Here is a 17,516-nt window from a genome sequence, read left to right on the forward strand (position 1 = left end):
TACTCCAGTTGACTGATAGTGAAATAGCCAAAATGGATCTGAATCAAGGTGGTCATAATAGTGATGATGAAGATGACATTAACACTGCAGAAAAAAGGCCTATACATGACATGGTGAAAATGTGTGATGATCTTACTGAAGGACTAGAGCAGTGTTCATTTATAACAGAGTAAGAAATCATGTCAGTTTATACAATCAGAGAGAAAATTCTAAAGCAAAAACTGTTGTTAATGAGACAGATGAGACTGGGTGCGGTGGCTCAAGCCTGTAATCCCAGCACTTTGGGAGGTGAGGCAGGCGGATCATTTGTCCAGGAGATGGAGACCATCCTGGCTAACATGGTGAAACCCCAACTCTACTAAACAAAATACAAAAAATTAGCTGGGCATGGTGGTGGGTGCCTGTAGTCCCAGCTACTTAGGAGGCTGAGGCAGGAGAATGGCGTGAACCCAGGAGGCGGAGCTTGCAATGAGCAGAGATCGCACCACTGCACTGCAGCCTGGGCGACAGAGTCTCCTGGTCTCTCATCTGCTTCTGATGCTTCTTATTACCTAAAAACAAACACAGAAATAGAAACAGGATACAGTAGCCTTTTAATCAAAACACAACATCAGATGTAGACTGAAAGCCTGTCTTCATTTGTTCTTGCTCTTGTTTAACAGCTGATTCTGGTGATACTACTGTGTTCCGGTGATACTACTGTGCTGCTAGGTTACCCTGAACATAATTATTTTTTAACTGTATCAGTAGTATGTAATATTTTTTTACTGTTAGATACTTACATGTAAATAAGTGTAAGAAAATGATTGCTTATCAGTAGCATACAAGTTTAGAGTCAGGAATGGTGATGATACCTAACAACCGCAGATTGTCCACATGGGTGCCCAAGATAGTGACACCTTTGCTTTCTGATGGTTCAGTGTATACAAACCTTGCACAAAATTATTTAAAATATTTTATAAAGTTTATCTTCAGGCTGTGTATAAGGTTTATGTGAAATATAAATGATTTTCATGTTTCGACTTGGGTCACATTCCCGAGATACCTTGTTATGCCTATGGAGATATTCCCAAATCTGGAAAAGATTCAAAATATGAAACACTTCTCGTCCCAAACATTTTGGATAAGTGATACTCAAACTTTATATCATTTTACACCTGATTTTTTTCTTTAATATCTATGGGTATAACACAAAACACAGGTAATGTTTTTAACATTTATGCATTATCTTTCCCCTTCACTTACATGGCTTTTTCAAAAATGTTCTTTGAACTTCATATTTCTCTAGGGCTCATGTTAAAAACTCTGAGTATTTCATATTTATTCAAAATTACCAGTGTAGCCTGAACCACAGTTCTTCCAAACATGGAGAAACAAACATTAATATCTTTGTTTCAGTGATATTCACAGTAGCCCATATTTTTTTGTGCATTTAAATGTTTCATAAATTTAGGCTGGGTACATTGGTTCATGCCTGTAATCCCAGCACTTTGGGAGGCCAAAGAGGGAGGGTTGTTTGAAGCTAGGAGTTCAACATCAGCCTGGGCAACGTAGCATGACCTCATCTCTACAAAAAATACAAAAATTAGCCAGGCGTGGTGGTATGCACCTGTAGTCCTAGCTACTCAGGAAGCCTGAGTCAGGAGGACTGCTTGAGCCCAGGATTTGGAGGCTGCATTGAGCTATGATTGTGCCACTGCACTCTAGCCTGGGCATTAAAACAAGACTGTCTCAAAAACAAAAACAAAGTTTAATAAAGTTATTGTTACAGAGTCCATGGATTATTTATGCTTTTTTATTTTTTAGCTAGGTCTGGAGATTCTTATATGGATTGTTAATATCTAAACTTACTTGCAAAATATGATGTGATTGAATGAATATCTTTACATAAATCTGCATTGATCGAGTGGTTGGTTTTTCACAATAAAATTTATTATCTCACAAAACCAGAAGTCCAGAAGGGAGGCTCAAGTTTTGAGCCATCAAGGAATTTATTTTCACCTTTCTCTTTGCTTTTCTTGGTATATTGGCTTTTTTCTTGGGTAATTCTCGTCCTGGGCAAGTTGAGTACATTTCAGGTACTACATCCAGCTGTGACAATGTGAGAGAAAAAAGAGACAATCGCCTTCTGTGGGTCTATCTTAGGAAAGAAAAAATCTTTCCTAGAAGTCTTCCATGAGATTCTCTTTATGGTATGCTGGCCAAAACTGTGTCATATGTCCTACCTAAACTAGTTCTTTGCAAAAGTAATGGGGCCACCATGACTAGCTTAGATCAATTAGGAATTGCCTGTATGACTGGCTTAGGGCCAGCCCTCTGAAAGTATATGCCAATGCCTTGTGGATTCTTCAGGAAAGAAAACAGGTTCTATTAGAAAAGAGGAGGGCAGAGGAGAAAGGAAATTAGACAGGCAACCAAGAGTGTATGCTGCATTCGATTATTTAGTAAATGGTTTTAGAACAATTGACTTTTCATTTGGTTCTGTGCATGTCCATGTTACTTCGTTGATGGACTTGATCAGATTCTTCTTGTTTTCACTTTTTTTTTTTTTGGTCTACTTGTTATGTCAGTTACTGAAAGAGAAGTGTAAAAATCTCTAGCTATATTTGTGGCTTTGTACATTTCTCTCTTTAATTCTGTCAGTTTTTATACACATACACTTAGGATTATTGTGTCTTTTTGATGAATTAACCCCCTTTTCATTATGAACCATTCCTCTTTATCTCTGGTAACCCTTGATGTTATCACCAGTGTTTCCATGTCCACCTTTTCTGATGTTAATATAGCCACTCCAGCTTTCTTATGATTACTGTTTGCCTGATGTATCTTTTTTTTGAGACGGAGTCTTGGTCTATCACCCAGGCTGGAGTGCAGTGGCGTGATTTTGGCTCACTGCAACCTCCGCCTCCTAGGTTCCAGCAATTCTCCTGCCTCAGCCTCCTGAGTAGCTGGGATTACGGGCGTGCACCACCACGCCTGGCTAATTTTTGTATTTTTAGTAGAGTGGGGGTTTCACCGTGTTGGCCAGGCTGGTCTCAAACTCCTGACCTCTGGTGATCCGTCCACCTCAGCCTCCGAATGTGCTGGTATTAAAGGCATGAGCCACCGTGCCCGGCCTACTTGATGTATCTTTTTTTCATTATTGTATTCTTAACCCATCTGTGCCTTTGTATTTAAAATATATCTCTTATGAACATTGTATAGTTAGGTCTTTTTTTCCAGTCTGATAATCTCTGACCTTTAATTGGAAGGTGTAGTCCATTTACATTTAATGTTAATTATCAGTAGGATTGAGTTTAAGTCTGTCATCTTTTTTTTTTTTTTTTTTTGAGATGGAGTCTCGCTCTGTCGCCCAGGCTGGAGTGCAGTGGTGTGATCTCAGCTCACTGCAAGCTCCGCCTCCCGGGATCACACCATTCTCCTGTCTCAGCCTTTCGAGTAGCTGGGACTACAGGCGCCGCCACCACGCCCGGCTAATGTTTTGTATTTTTCAGTAGAGACGGGGTTTCACTGTGTTAGCCAGAATGGTCTCGATCTCCTGACCTCGTGATCCGCCCGCCTCGACCTCCCAAAGTGCTGGGATTACAGGCGTGAGCCACTGCGCCCGGTTAAGTCTGTCATCTTGACAATTGTTTTTATTTGTCATGTTCCTTGTTCCTTTTCCTCTCTTTTCCAGTCTTCTTTTAGATTTATTGATTTTTTTTTTAAAGGATTCCATTTTATTTCCTCCACTTGGTAGCTACACTTTAAAAAAAAAAAGTTGCTCTAGAGAAGGGTTTTCAACCTCCATATTGTTGACATTTTGGACCAGATAATTTTTTGTTCTTGAGGCTGACCTGTGCATTATAGACCTGACCTCTACCCACTAGGTGTCGGTAGCATATGCCCCCTCACCTCTGTTATGAAAATAAAAAATGTCTCCAGTGATTGTCAGATATCCTGTGGGATGAGGAGAGGCAGAAAAATTACTATTGGTTGAGAATCCAGCTTTAGAGCTTACAGTATGCATTTTCAATGTTTAACAGTCTACCTTGAAATAATATACCATTTCATGTGTTGTGTTAGAATCTTAAAAGAGTACTTCTATTTCCTCTCTCCCTTCCTTGTGCTATGGTTGTCATACACTTTAATTCTATATATATTTATAAACTTCACATTGCCTTAATTTTTTTGCTTCAAACAGGTGATTTTCTTTTAAAGAAATTACAAAAGAGGGGAAAACATGTCTTTTAGGTTTACCAGGTTCATCTTATACTTTTCCTACTCCAGCCTTGGAATCAGTCATTTTTTCAAGAAGTCTTGGTTTCTTATAGTAGAAAGTAATAATTAGAAGCTAAGAGATGGGTGCTGGATATGCTCATTGCTGGGTGTGTGTGTGTGTGTGTGTGTGTGTGTGTGAACACATGTACATCTGTATTTTCATATATTAAAAGCTGAGTTCATAGTGATACATCCAATTTCAATCAAACATTGCATGTTAATTTGTTTCCTCTCTCTCTTTGATAGTGAAAAACCTAACTTCTATTCTCTTGAATATACTTATTTATCAGTTTCCTGATATGTAACCAATCTCACATCATTGCTGCTGTTGCCTCCTCTCCTATGCAGATGCTGCCCTCATTCCTCTCAGGTTCTGACATCTGCATACTCCTACCTCAGCCCAGCTGAGTTCTTCTTCTTTTTTTTTTTTTTTTTTTTTTTAAGAGATGGGGGTCTCACTCTGGCACGTAAGCTGGAGTATAGTGGCATGATCATGGCTCACTGCAGTCTATAACTCCTATGCTCAAGGGATCCTCCCACCTCAGCCTCCTCAGTAGCTGGGACTACAGGTACATGCTGCCATGCCTGGCCTTCTTGTCTCCTTTCAAAGTGTCCCTCAGTCTGTGATTGATCTTGATCTGCGCAACAGCTCTTAGAGACACAGGGCAAGGAAAAATTCAACAAATGAGGATGCTGAGGTCTAGAGAGTCATAGTGACTTCTCAAGTTTCATCCTCCATCTTTATCATTCTCTAGAGACATTGTACATATGAATGTGATATTATTTAAAACCTTTTCTGTAAGACAGTGTATGTGTCATGGTGGGGATGTGGTAGAGGAAGGTGTGAAAAACATCCTAAATACTTGAGAATTAGGCTGTTAGTTTCTTTTTATCGTTTCAGCATGCTTAAAAAGTTAATATGATGAGTTATATTCCAGGTTCTCTCAGTTCGGAATATTAACTTATTGATGGATAATAGTCCTTTTAGATAGTTGACGAATTCAGAAAAATTACAGATGAAAAAACTGGGAGAGGGAAGAATATCTGAAACTCATACATCTTTAGTGAGTTACTAGTACTCCTTACCTATGTGTGCTTGCTAATATTAGAATCCTACTGAAAAGAACCTCATATCATCAGAATCTTTTTGCTGTGGATATGTTGAGTATGCCCATTTACAACTTTTCGTGTGATTATTTAATGATTCAGAGTTCTTAAGAAATGACTTTTTCTGTTTTTATTTAAAATTTTTTTTCCTCTTTACCATTCTCAGAGAAAAGGAAATGAGTTTATCTTGTTCAAAAGATGAATGTGAGTTATTTCATGGATACTATGTTTAAATGGACTGATTAGTACCTGAAAAATAATATTTGAAAATATATAACATATAAATAAGATGGAAAAATTAATAAAATTGCTTTTTTCTTATATTATTCACATTGAGAACCTACATTTTCTAATAGAAAATCTGTTAAGAGACAGGTCTGGGAACATCCTGTCTGATAATTTGTTTCTTTCATTCTCACTCTTCACCAAGGGAAAATCAGTTCGTTTTTAAAATCTGAGAACAATGGTTACTTCCCTTGCAGAGTTTGAGGACTAGATATCATATATGTAAGGTGCCACACATTTTATCTGACACTTACTAGGTGCTCAATAAATTGTACTTTTTGTTGATTTCCCTAGTCTTTAAACTATTATCTACTATGATAACCAGAAGTAACTTTAATTTTGCTTTCCTATCAAATTCTCTTTTCCCTTACTCCTTTTCTACAGGTGTATCTACATCAGCAATCAAAATGGCATCAACCAGACTTCCTTCCCCCAAAAGCTTAGTGAGTGCTCCAACTCAGATTCTTGCACAGTTTCCTAAACAACATCAACAGTCTCCTAAGCAGCAGTTATATCAAGTGCAACAGCAGACACAGCAACAAGTGGCCCAACCTTCTCCAGTATCTCATCAGCAACAGCCTCAGCAGTCTCCTTTGCCACCTGGTATTAAACCTACCATCCAAATCAAACAGGAGTCAGGTAACTGGAAAATGTTTATAAGATATGGTAATTCTTCTTTATTCACCAGTTTTTTGAGTCTGTCAGTCCATGAACACGGTATGTCTCTTCATTTATTTAGGTCTTTGACTTTTTCAACAATGTTTTACAGCTTTCAGCATACAGATTCTGTGTATGTTTTGTTAGATTTGTACCTAAGCATTTCATTTTCTTGGCGTGATTATAATTGGTATTATGATTTTAATTTCAATTTCTACATGTTTTTTGTTAGTATATAAAAATAGTGTTGATCTTGTATCCTTTGACCTTGCTGAACTCACTTGTTAGTTCTCAAAGTATTTACATAGATTTCTTGGGATTTTCTGTGTACACAACTGTGTCATCTGTAAATAGGGACAGTTTTATTTCTTCTTTTCCAATCAATATACTGTTTATTTCTTTTTCTTGTTTTATTTTATTGACAAGAACTTCCAATACTATGCTGAATGAAAAAGAGTGAGGGAAGTGGACATCCTTGCTTTGTTCCTAATCTTAAGGAGAAAACATTCAGTCTTTCACCATTAAGTATGATACCAGCTGTAGGCTTTTTATAGATGCTCTTTATCCGGTTGACAGAGTGCACTTCTACTACTAGTTTTTGGGGAGTTTTTATCATGAGTGAGTGTTAGATTTTGTCAAGTGCTTTTTCTGTTCAGTTAAGTTTTTTCTTGTTTAGTCTATTGATATGCTGGATTATATTGATTGATTTTCTGTTAAACCAGCCTTGCGTATTTGAAATAAATCCCACTTGGTCATGATATATAATTTTTTAAATACATTGCTGGATTCAATTTGTCTCACTATTCATGAGACATTTTGGTCTGTAGTATTCTTATTACTTTTGTTTTGTTTTGTTTTTTGAGACAGAGTTTCGCTCTTATTGCCCAGGCTGGAGTGCAATGGCGCGATCTTGGCTCACTGCAACCTCCATCTCCTGGATTCAAGCTATTCTTCTGCCTCAGCCTCCTGAATAGCTGGGATTACAGGCATGTGCCACCACACCCAGCTAATTTTGTATTTTTAGTAGAAACGGAGTTTCTCCATATTGGTCAGGCTGGTCTCAAACTGCCAACCTTAGGTGATCCACCTGCCTCAGCCTCCCAAAGTGCTGAGATTACAGGCGTGAGCCACTGTGCCCGGCCATAGTGTCCTTATTTTTTACTGCCTTTGTCTGATTCTGGTCAGGGTAATACTGGCCTCATAAAATGAGTTTGGAAGTATTTATTTCCTTTATGTTTTTTGGAAAAGACTGTGTAAGATTGATGTTAATTCTTTAAATGTTCAGTAGAATTCTCCAGTGAAGCCATCTGGGCCCGGAGAGTTCTGTTTTTAGAAGGTTTTAATTGATGATTTCCATTTCTTTATTAGTTATGGGACTTTTCAGATTATCTGTTTCATCTCGGTTTTGATAGTTTGTGGTTTTGAGGAATTGATCCATTTCTTCTAAGTTGTCAAATTTTTTAGTGTAAATTTGTTTGTAGTAGTTCCTTATTATTCTTTTAATGGCTACAGGATCAATATTAATGTCCTTTTTCATTTCTGATATTAGTGGTTTGTATCTTCTCTTTCTTTGTCAGACTTGCTATTTATTGCATTCAAAAATTTATTGAATTTTTTAAGAATTAGATTTTTGTTTCATTGATTTTTCCTTTGCTTTTCTGTTTTTAATTTTGTTATCTTTATTATTTCTAACCTACTTTCTTTGGGTTTATTTTGCTCTTCTAATTTCTTGAGGTGTGAACTTAAATTATTGATTCAAGACATACTGTCTTTACTAATTACTTAGCATTTAATTCCATCTATGTAAAGATATTTGTCACAAATTTCTCTCAGCACTGTGTTAGCTGCATTCCACATATTTTATAATATGTGCTGTTTTCATTTTTATTCATTTTTTTGTGTAAGACTTCTTCTTTGACCCATGGATTATTTAGAATTGTGTTGCTTAATTTCTAATGGAGATTTTTCTGGGTTTGTTTGTTTGTTTGTTTTGCTATTGATTTCGAGTTTGATTTCATTATGGTCTGAAAACACACTCTGTATCATTTAAATTCTTTTATGTTTATTGAGGTTTGTTTTTTCACCCAGAATATGTTCTACTTTGGTGGTTGGTCCATGGTGCTTGTAAAATATCTATGCTGCTGATGTTGGGTGGAGTATTCTATATATTTATATTAACTAGATTCTGTTGGTTGATTATGTTGTTCAGTTCTCCTATATCTGTGCTGAATTTTCTGTGTAATAGTTCTATCAGTTGGTGGGAGTGGGGTATTAAAGTCCCCAACTAATTGTTGGATTCTTGTACTGCAAAAACAGCTCTCTCAGTTTTTGCTACATGTATTATATTTTGATGTATCTATTGTTTGATACCTATATATTTAGAAACATTATGTCTTCCTGGTATGTTGATCCTGTCTCATTATGTAGTGTTCCTTTTTTTCTCCAATTAATTCGCTATTTTTTTAAATATAAAGGCTGATTTTAAAAAATTTCCGTTCTTAAAATTTAATTCCAATTTAACTTGTAAAGTCTGCCATATAAACTAAATGATGGTAATTAGCCAGCATTAGTATATTTAGTGCATGTAATAGATAACTATATTGATTGGAGCGGAGTGAGTTCTATTGCCTCGTAAAGTATACTTTATCTGTAATTAATATAGCCACTCCTGTTTTCTTTTTATTCATGTTCACATGGTGTATTTTTTTTCCCATCCTGTTACTTTCAACCTACTTATATTGTTGTATTTGAAGTGAGTTTCTTGTAGACAGCATACAGTGTAGTTATATATTTTCATATCAACTTTGCCAATAACTTTCTGTTTTTGTTTTTGAGATGGAGTCTCGCTTTATCACCCAGGCTGGAGTGCAGTGGTGCAATCTCGGCTCACTGCAACTTCCGCCTTCTGGGTTTAAGCAAGTCTCCTGGGTTTAATCCCAGTCTCCCAGGTAGCTGGGATTACAGGTGCACTGCACTACACGCAGGTAACTTTTGTATTTTTAGTAGAGACAGGGTTTCACCATGATGGCCAGGCTGGTCTCAAATGCTGATCTCAAGTGATCTGCCCACATCAGCCTTCCAAAGTGCTGAGATGACAGGTGTGAGCCACTGCATCTGGTCAACCAATCTTATAACTATTTTTTGTTTTTTGAGACGGAGTCTTGCTCTGTCGCCCAGGCTGGAATGCAGGGGCGCGATCTCAGCTCACTACAACCTCAGGCTCCCGGATTCAAGCGATTCTCCTGCCTCAGCCTCCCGAGTAGCTGGGACTACAGGCGCCTGCCACCACACCCAGCTAATTTTTTGTATTTTTAGTAGAGACGGGGTTTCACCGTGTTATCCAGGATGGTCTTGATCTCCTGACCTCGTGATCTGCCCACCTCGGCCTCCCAAAGTGCTGGGATTACAGGCATGAGCCACTGCACCCAGCCCCAATCTTTAACTTTTAAATGATATTATTTAGATCATTTACATTTAAGGTAATTTTGATATGGTAGTGGTTACATGCATCATTTTATTATTTTGTTTGTTTCATTTCTTGTGTCTTTTTTCTTGCCTATTTGTAGTTTACTTGAATAATTTTTAGGGTTTCATCTTGACTTATATATATTATTTTCAAGTATATTGTTTTGTTCTGTTTTCTTAGCGTTTGCTTATGGTATTACAATATACATGTGTTGGCCATGTGAGGCCAGGAGTTTGAGACCAGCCTGGGCAACATAACAAGACCTCTTTTATAGAGACCATTTTTGGTGTCTACAAAAAATTTAAAAATTAGCCAGGCATGGTGGCATGCGCCTGTAATCCTAGCTACTTGGGAGGGAGCAGGAGGATTGCTTGAGCCCAGAAGTTTGAGGTTGCAGTGAGCTATGACTACACCACTGTACTCCAGCCTGGGCAACAGAGTGAGAGCCTATCTCAAAAAAAAAAAAAAAAAAAACCAAACCCAAAACAATACAAAAAAATACTTGTGTTGCCTATCACATTTGACCTTTACACTGCAAATTACTCTGTATTTGAAATAATTTTATCTTTCTAGTAAAAAAGGGAGATTTCACCATATCTAATAGATTATAAGTAATTATATTAATTACTTAATATAATACTTCCTATTTCTGCAAGGTACCAGTTTCTAAGGTCTGTATCAGTGGCATTGTAATTTGTGAATGACTTATTACATTATACTATATTAATTAATTTTAGGCAAGGTCTTACTCTGTCACCCAGGGTAGAGTGCAATGGTGTGATCATGGCTCACTGCAGCCTTGCACTCCTAGGCTCAAGCAATCCTCTTGTCCCAACCTTCAGAGTAGCTGGGACTACAAGCGTATTCCACCACACTCAGCTAATTTTACTATTTTTGTAGAGATAGGGTCTTGCTTTATAGTCCAGGGTGATCTTGAATCCTGGCTTCAAGCAGTCCTCCTGCCTTGGCCTCCCAAAGATCTAGGATTACAGGCATCAGCCACCAAACCCGGCCAGTTTATTGATTTTTTTGTTAGAGACAGGGTCTTGCTCTGTCACCCAGGCTGAAATGCAGTAGCATAATGACTGTAACCTTGAACTCTCGAGCTAAAGCAATTCTCCCATCTCAGCATCCCAAATCACTGAGATTATAGGCATGAGCCACTGCACCTGGTCTATATATATTTTTTTGAATGGAGAAAGCATTCATTAAAAACTGACCAGTATAAAAAGTTAAGAGTGAATAACTTGTCCTCTATCCTTGTCCTCTGTCTAGTTCTCCCTTGCCATTAAGAAAAGCTTAGTTTCTTATATATTGTCAGAGTCTCCACATATACAAGAAAATTTAAATATGGATTCTTATACCTCCCCTCCTTTACACACTTGTAAAGCATAACACATGCACCTTGCTTTTCCCCCCCGACCTTTAACAATGTATCTTAGAGATCTTTTTAATATAGTCCATACATAAAATTAAATTGCTTCTTCATTCTACAGTGATACAGGTATACCTTGTTTTATTACACTTTGCTTTATTGTGCTTCCCAGTACTAGCGGGGTTTTTTTGTTTGTTTGTCTGTTTGTTTTTGTTTTTTGGTTTTTTGAGATGGAGTCTTGCTCTGTTACCCAGGCTTGAGCGCAGTGGTGCAATCTTGGTTCACTGCAGCCTCTACCTCATGGGTTCAAGCAATTCTTCCTGCCTCAGCCTCCCGAGTAGCTGGGATTATAGGCACCCACCAACACACCTGGCTTATTTTTGTATTTTTAGTTGAGACAGGGTTTCATCATGTTGGCCAGGCTGGTCTCAAACTCCTGACCTCAGGTGATCTGCCCTCCTTGGCCTCCCAAAGTGTTTTTTACAAATTGAACGTTTGTGGAAACCCCATGTTGAGTAAGTCTGTAGGCACCATTTTTCCAACAACGTGTGCTCACGTTATGTCTGTGTCACATTTTGATGATTCTCACAATAACTCAAAGTTTTTTAAAATTATTATTATATCTGTTACTTTAATCGGTGATCAGTGATCTTTGATGTTACTATTATAATTGTTTTGGGCCACCACAAACCATGCTCATGTAAGATGATGTACTTAATCAATAAATGTTGTGTGTGCTCTGACTGCTTCAAGAACTGGACATTCCCCCATCTCTCTCCCTCTCCTTGGGCCTGCTTGTTTCCAAAGACACAATGATATTGAAATTAGGCCAGTTAATAAACTTCATTTCTATGAAGGCCAGAAGAATGAGGAATCTGCAGAAGAAAAGTTGGAAGCTAGCAGAGGTTGGTTCATGAGATTTAAGGAAAGAAACCGTCTACAGAATGTGAAAGTGCAAAATGAAACAGCAAGTGCTGATGGAGAAGCTGCAGCAAGTTATCCAGTAGATCTACCTAAGATGGTTGATGAAGGTGGCTACACTAAACACCAGATTTTCAATGTAGACAAAATAGCCTTTTAGTGGAAGAAGATGCCATCTAGGGCTTTCATAGATAAAGAAGTCAATGCCTGACTTCAAAGCTTCAAAGAGCAGGCCGACTCTCTTGTTAAGGACTAATGCAGTTGCTGAGTTTAAGTTGAAGCTGATGTTCATTTACCGTTCGCAAAATGCTAGGGGGGTCCTTAAAAAGGATGCTAAATCTACTCTGCCTGTGTTCTATAAATGAAACAAAAAAGCCTGATGACACCACATCTGTTTACAGTATGGTTTACTGAATGTTTTAAGCCCACTATTGAGACCTGCTGCTCAGGAAAAAACAAAAAGATTCCTATCAAAATGTTACTACCCACTGACAATGCACCTAGTCACCCAAGAGCCCTGATGGAGATGTACAAGATTACTATTATTTTCATGCCTGCTAACATAACATCCATTGTGCAGCCCATGAAACAAGGAATAATTTCAACTTTCAGGTCTTAAGAAATAAATTTTTGGCTGGGTGTGGTGGCTTATGCCTGCAGCCCCAGCACTTTGGGAGGCTGAGGCAGGTGGATTGTTTGAGCCCAGGAGTTTGAGACCAGTCTGGGCAACATGGTTAGACCCTGTCTCTACAAAAAAATTTTTTCTAAAAATTAGCCAGGCATGCTGTGGCTCATGCCTGTAGTCTCAGCTACTTGGGAGGCTGAGGTGGGAGGATTGCTTGAGCCAGGAGGATGAGACTGCAGTGAACTATGATTGTGTCACTGCATTCCAGCCTGGCTGACTCTGTCTTAAAAAAAAAAAAAAAAAAAAGCATCTTGTAAGGCTGCAGCTGCCATAATGATTTCTCTAATGGATTTGGGCAAAGTCAATCTTCTGGAAAGGATTCACTGTCCTAGATGCATTCAGAACATTTTTGATTCATGGGAGGAAGTCAAAATATCAACATTAATAGGAACTTGGAGGAAGTGGATTCCAACCTCTATGGATGACTTTGAGTGGTTCAGGTCTTCAGTGGGAGAAATAACTGTCTTATAATAAAACTTGACTAGATGAGGAGTTGCTTCTCATGGATGAGCAACGAATGTGGTTTCTTGAGATGGAATCTTCTAATGAAGTAATAGTGCCCTGTCCTGTGGATGTTGTTGAAATTACAACAAACAATTTAGAGTACTATATAAACTTAGTTGATAAAGCAATGGCAAGTTTAAAGGATTGACTTCCATTTTCAAAGAAGTTCTACTGTGGGTAAAATGTAAAACAGCATTCCATGATACAAAGAAATCTTTTACAGAAGGAAAAATCAATCCATGCAGCCAATTTCACTGTTGTCTTACTTTAAGAAAATGCTGCAACCACCCCAACCTTCAGTATCCACCAACCTGACCAGTCAACAGCCATCAATATTGAGACAAGACCCTCCACCAGCAAAAAGATTATGCCTCTCTGAAGGCTCAGATGATCATTAGCATTTTTTAGCAATGAAGTATTTTAAATTAAGGTATGTACTTTTTTTTAGCCATAATACGATTGCACACATAATAGACTACAGTATAGTATAAACATAACTTTTATATGCACTGGGAAACCAAAACTTTCGTGTGACTTCCTCTGTTGAGATATTTGCTTTATTTCAGTGGTCTGGAACTGAACCTGTAAACTCTACAAAGTATACCTGAATCGTAATTTATGTAATGAATCCCCTGTAAGGTTGTTTCCAGTCTTTCTTTTTTTAAAATTCAAACAAAATGCAGTGAACAAGCCTATATAATGTCATTTTGTGTGTGTAAGTGTATCTGTAGGATAAATTTCCAGAAGTATGATTGCTATGTCAGTTTTGATAGATATTGCCAAGTTTTCATCTTATTGGGATTTTCTATTTATTTTCCTACCAGTAATGTACATGAGTCCCAGTTTCCTCACAGTGCCACCTTCCCTCCGGTGTATTTTCAAGCAGTTGGATTTTTGCCAGTGTGATGGTGGCGAGGGGATGTTAGTATTTTTTTTTATTTTTCATTTATCTTACTGAGAGTGAGTTTGAGAAACTATATGTTTTAGTGCCCTTTGTAATTCACTTTTTGTGTGCTATCTGTATCCATTGTCCACTTTCCTATTGGATCAATTTCTGGGAATTCTCATACTGTCAGGATAATTGGCATTCTGTGCATTTCATAATTTGCAGATTTTTTTCCAGTTTATTTGTTTGTCGTTTGACTTTATGGGGCTTTCTGTGCAAAACACTATTTGTTTATATGTAGTTGAATTTATCATTGTGGTCTTTAATGCTTCCAGATTTTCCATCACAGTTTATAATTTTTGTATTTAAGTCTTTTGAAATTTAAACTGGTATGAAGTTATACAATACAATATATTGATAACCAAATGTGATTTGAGTCTGTAATTTTCATTTTTGTGTGCAGTGTTTGCCAGGTTTTTCTTTGAGCATTATGTGTATTTCTAAGAAAGAATTTTGAAAGTTTTTTTTTTTTAATGCCCTGGAATATTTTTTGTTTAAATTTTATTTATTTATTTAGAGACAAGGTCTCACTCTGTTGCCCAGGCTTAAGTACATCGGGCAATTCTGCCACCTTAGCCTCAGGTGAGACTACAAGCATATGCCACCATACCTGGCTAATTTTAAAAAATTTTTTTGTAGAGTTGGGGTCTTGCCATGTTGCCCATACTGGTCTTAAACACCTGGCCTCAAGTGATTTTCCTGCCTTGGCCTACCAAAGTATTGGGATTATAGGTGTGAGCCACTGTGCTCAACCTGGAATTTTTTTTTCTTAAAGAACTTTATCGAAATATAATTGACTAAGCATTCAGTGAACACATTTAAAATGTACAATGTAATGTTATTTAATATATTCACAGATATGTTCAGCCATGATAACAATTGATTTTAGAACACTTCACTTCAAAAGGAAACCCCATAAGATGATCTACTACTCCTTGCACCCATTCATTCAGTTTCCTGCCCCCAACCCCGAGTAACAACTAATTATTTTCTGTCTGTAGATTTCCGTACTTTGAACTTTGATATCAAAGAAATCATATATGGTCTTTTGTAACTGGCTTCTTGAACTTAATGTAATCTTTTTAAGGTTCATCCATCTTGTAGCGTGTATCAGTACTTCATTCCTTTTTGTGGCAAATTAAAATTCACATTTTGTTTTTCTGTTTGTCCTTTGGTATGCATTTGGATTGTTTCACCTATTGGCTGTTATGAATAATACTGCTAAAAATATTTGTATGCAAGTTTTTTGGTATTCAGTTCTCTTGTGTATATACCTAGGAGTGGAATCTCAGGATCATAGGTTAATTCTGTGTTTAATTGTTTGATAAACTGACGTGTTCCAAAGCAACGGTACCATTTTACATTCCCACCAGCAGTGTATGAGGGTTCCGGTTTCTCTACATCCATGCCAACACTTGTTATTCTCTTACACTGATTCTAGGCAGTCTGCTTTGTGTAAAGTATATTTCACTGTGGTTTTGATGTGTACTTATCTGATAACTAATGATGTTTAGCATGTTTTCATGTGCTTACTGGATCTTTTATATGTTTTCCCTGAAAAAATGGCTATTCAGATCCTTTGCCCATTTTACTTTTTTTTTTACTTTTTTTTTTTTTTTTGAGACGGAGTCTCTCTCTGCCGCCCAGGCTGGAGTGCAGTGGCCGGATCTCAGCTCACTGCAAGCTCCGCCTCCCGGGTTCACGCCATTCTCCTGCCTCAGCCTCCCGAGTAGCTGGGACTACAGGCGCCGCCACCTCGCCCGGCTAGTTTTTTGTATTTTTAAAGTAGAGACGGGGTTTCACCGTGTCAGCCAGGATGGTCTCGATCTCCTGACCTCGTGATCCGCCCGTCTCGGCCTCCCAAAGTGCTGGGATTACAGGCTTGAGCCACCGCGCCCGGCCCCTTTGCCCATTTTAAAATTGGGTTATGTGTCTGTTTACCATTGAGCAATATATATATCTGTACCATTTTACACGTACATGTATGGTTTTATTTCTAGTGGTGGGAATGTAAAATGGTACAGTTTATATCTGCTGGTGGGAATGTAAAATGGTACAGTTGCTTCAGATACGGAATTTGCAAGTATTATTTCTCATTGTCTGAATTGTCTTTTTACTTTCTTGATGGTATCTTTTAAAACACAGCAGTTAGCTGGGCTCAGTGGCTCCCGCCTGTAATCCCAGCACTTTGGGAGGTCAAGGTAGGTGGATCACTTGAGGTCAGGAGTTTGAGACCAGCCTGGCCAACATGGTGAAAACCCATCTCTACAAATAAAAAAATTAGCCAGGCGTGATGATGTGCACCTGTAATCCCAGCTACTCAGAAGACTGAGGCAGGAGAATTGCTTGAACTCAGGAGGCAGAAGTTGCAGTGAGCCAAGACTGCGCCACTACACTCTAGCCTGGGTGACAGAGCAAGACTCCGTCTCAAATAAATAAATAAAATTAAATACTGCAATTTTTGATATCTAACTTTTCTGTTTCCTTTTTGCTGCTCATGCTTTTATTGTTATATCCAAGAATCCTTTGCCAAATCCAGCATGTTAGAGATTTACCCTAAGTTTTTTCCTAAGAGTTTGGTAGTTTTACCTCTAAGTGTAAATGTTTGATTCATTTGAGTTAATTTTGTATATGTGTGATGTAAGGGTCTCTCTCACTTCATTCCTTTGCACATATCTCTTCATTTGTCCCAGCAAAATTTTTTTAAAGGACTATTTTTCCCCCATTGAATGATCTTGGCATCTTTGTCAAAAAGCAGTTGTATGGTTTTATTTCTGGCCTTTCAATTTTGTTCCATTGATCTACATGTCTTATGCCAGTACCATACTGTTTTGATTACCATTGGTTTGTAGTAAATTTTGAAATCAGGAAGCATTTGAGTCCTCTCCTTCTTCCTTTTTTTTTGAGACTGAGTCTCGCTCTATCACCCAGGCTAGAGTGCAGCGGTGCGATCTCAGCTCACCGCAACCTCTGCCTCTCGGGTACAAGCGATTCTGCCACAGCCTCCTGAGTAGCTGGGATTACAGCCGCGTACCACCATGGCCAGCTAATTTTTGTATTTTTAGTAGAGACAGTTTCACCATGTTGGCCAGTCTGGTCTCGAACTCCTGACCTCAGGTGGTCCACCTGCCTCAGCCCCTCAAAGTGCTGGAATTACAGGCAGGAGCCACCGTGCTGGGGCTCCCGCCTATGATTTTTAATTCTTTTTTTTTAAAGATTGTTTTGGTTATCCTGAGTCTCTTGAAATTCCATATGAATTTTGGAGTTAGCTTGTCAATTTCTAGGAAGAAGTCAACTGAGATTCTGATAT

At 38.0% G+C, this 17,516-nt stretch overlaps 1 protein-coding gene across 50 annotated transcripts in view; it reads left to right on the plus strand.

The window, feature by feature from the left end:
• Window positions 1-17,516, plus strand: part of EMSY (EMSY transcriptional repressor, BRCA2 interacting) — a 104,191-nt gene that overhangs the window by 42,590 nt on the left and 44,085 nt on the right. For all 50 annotated transcript variants that reach the window (XR_012423535.1, XR_012423537.1, XR_012423543.1 and 47 more), the window contains one exon: window positions 6,037-6,291. Coding sequence is in view for 40 of the 50 variants with exons in the window: in XM_045371261.3 (XP_045227196.1) it covers window positions 6,037-6,291 (255 nt within the window). In the remaining 10 variants the exon portion in view is untranslated. The remainder of the gene's footprint in view (window positions 1-6,036; window positions 6,292-17,516) is intronic.

Source organism: Macaca fascicularis, chromosome 14 (assembly GCF_037993035.2).
Source record: "Macaca fascicularis isolate 582-1 chromosome 14, T2T-MFA8v1.1".
NCBI classification, from domain to species: domain Eukaryota; kingdom Metazoa; phylum Chordata; class Mammalia; order Primates; family Cercopithecidae; genus Macaca; species Macaca fascicularis.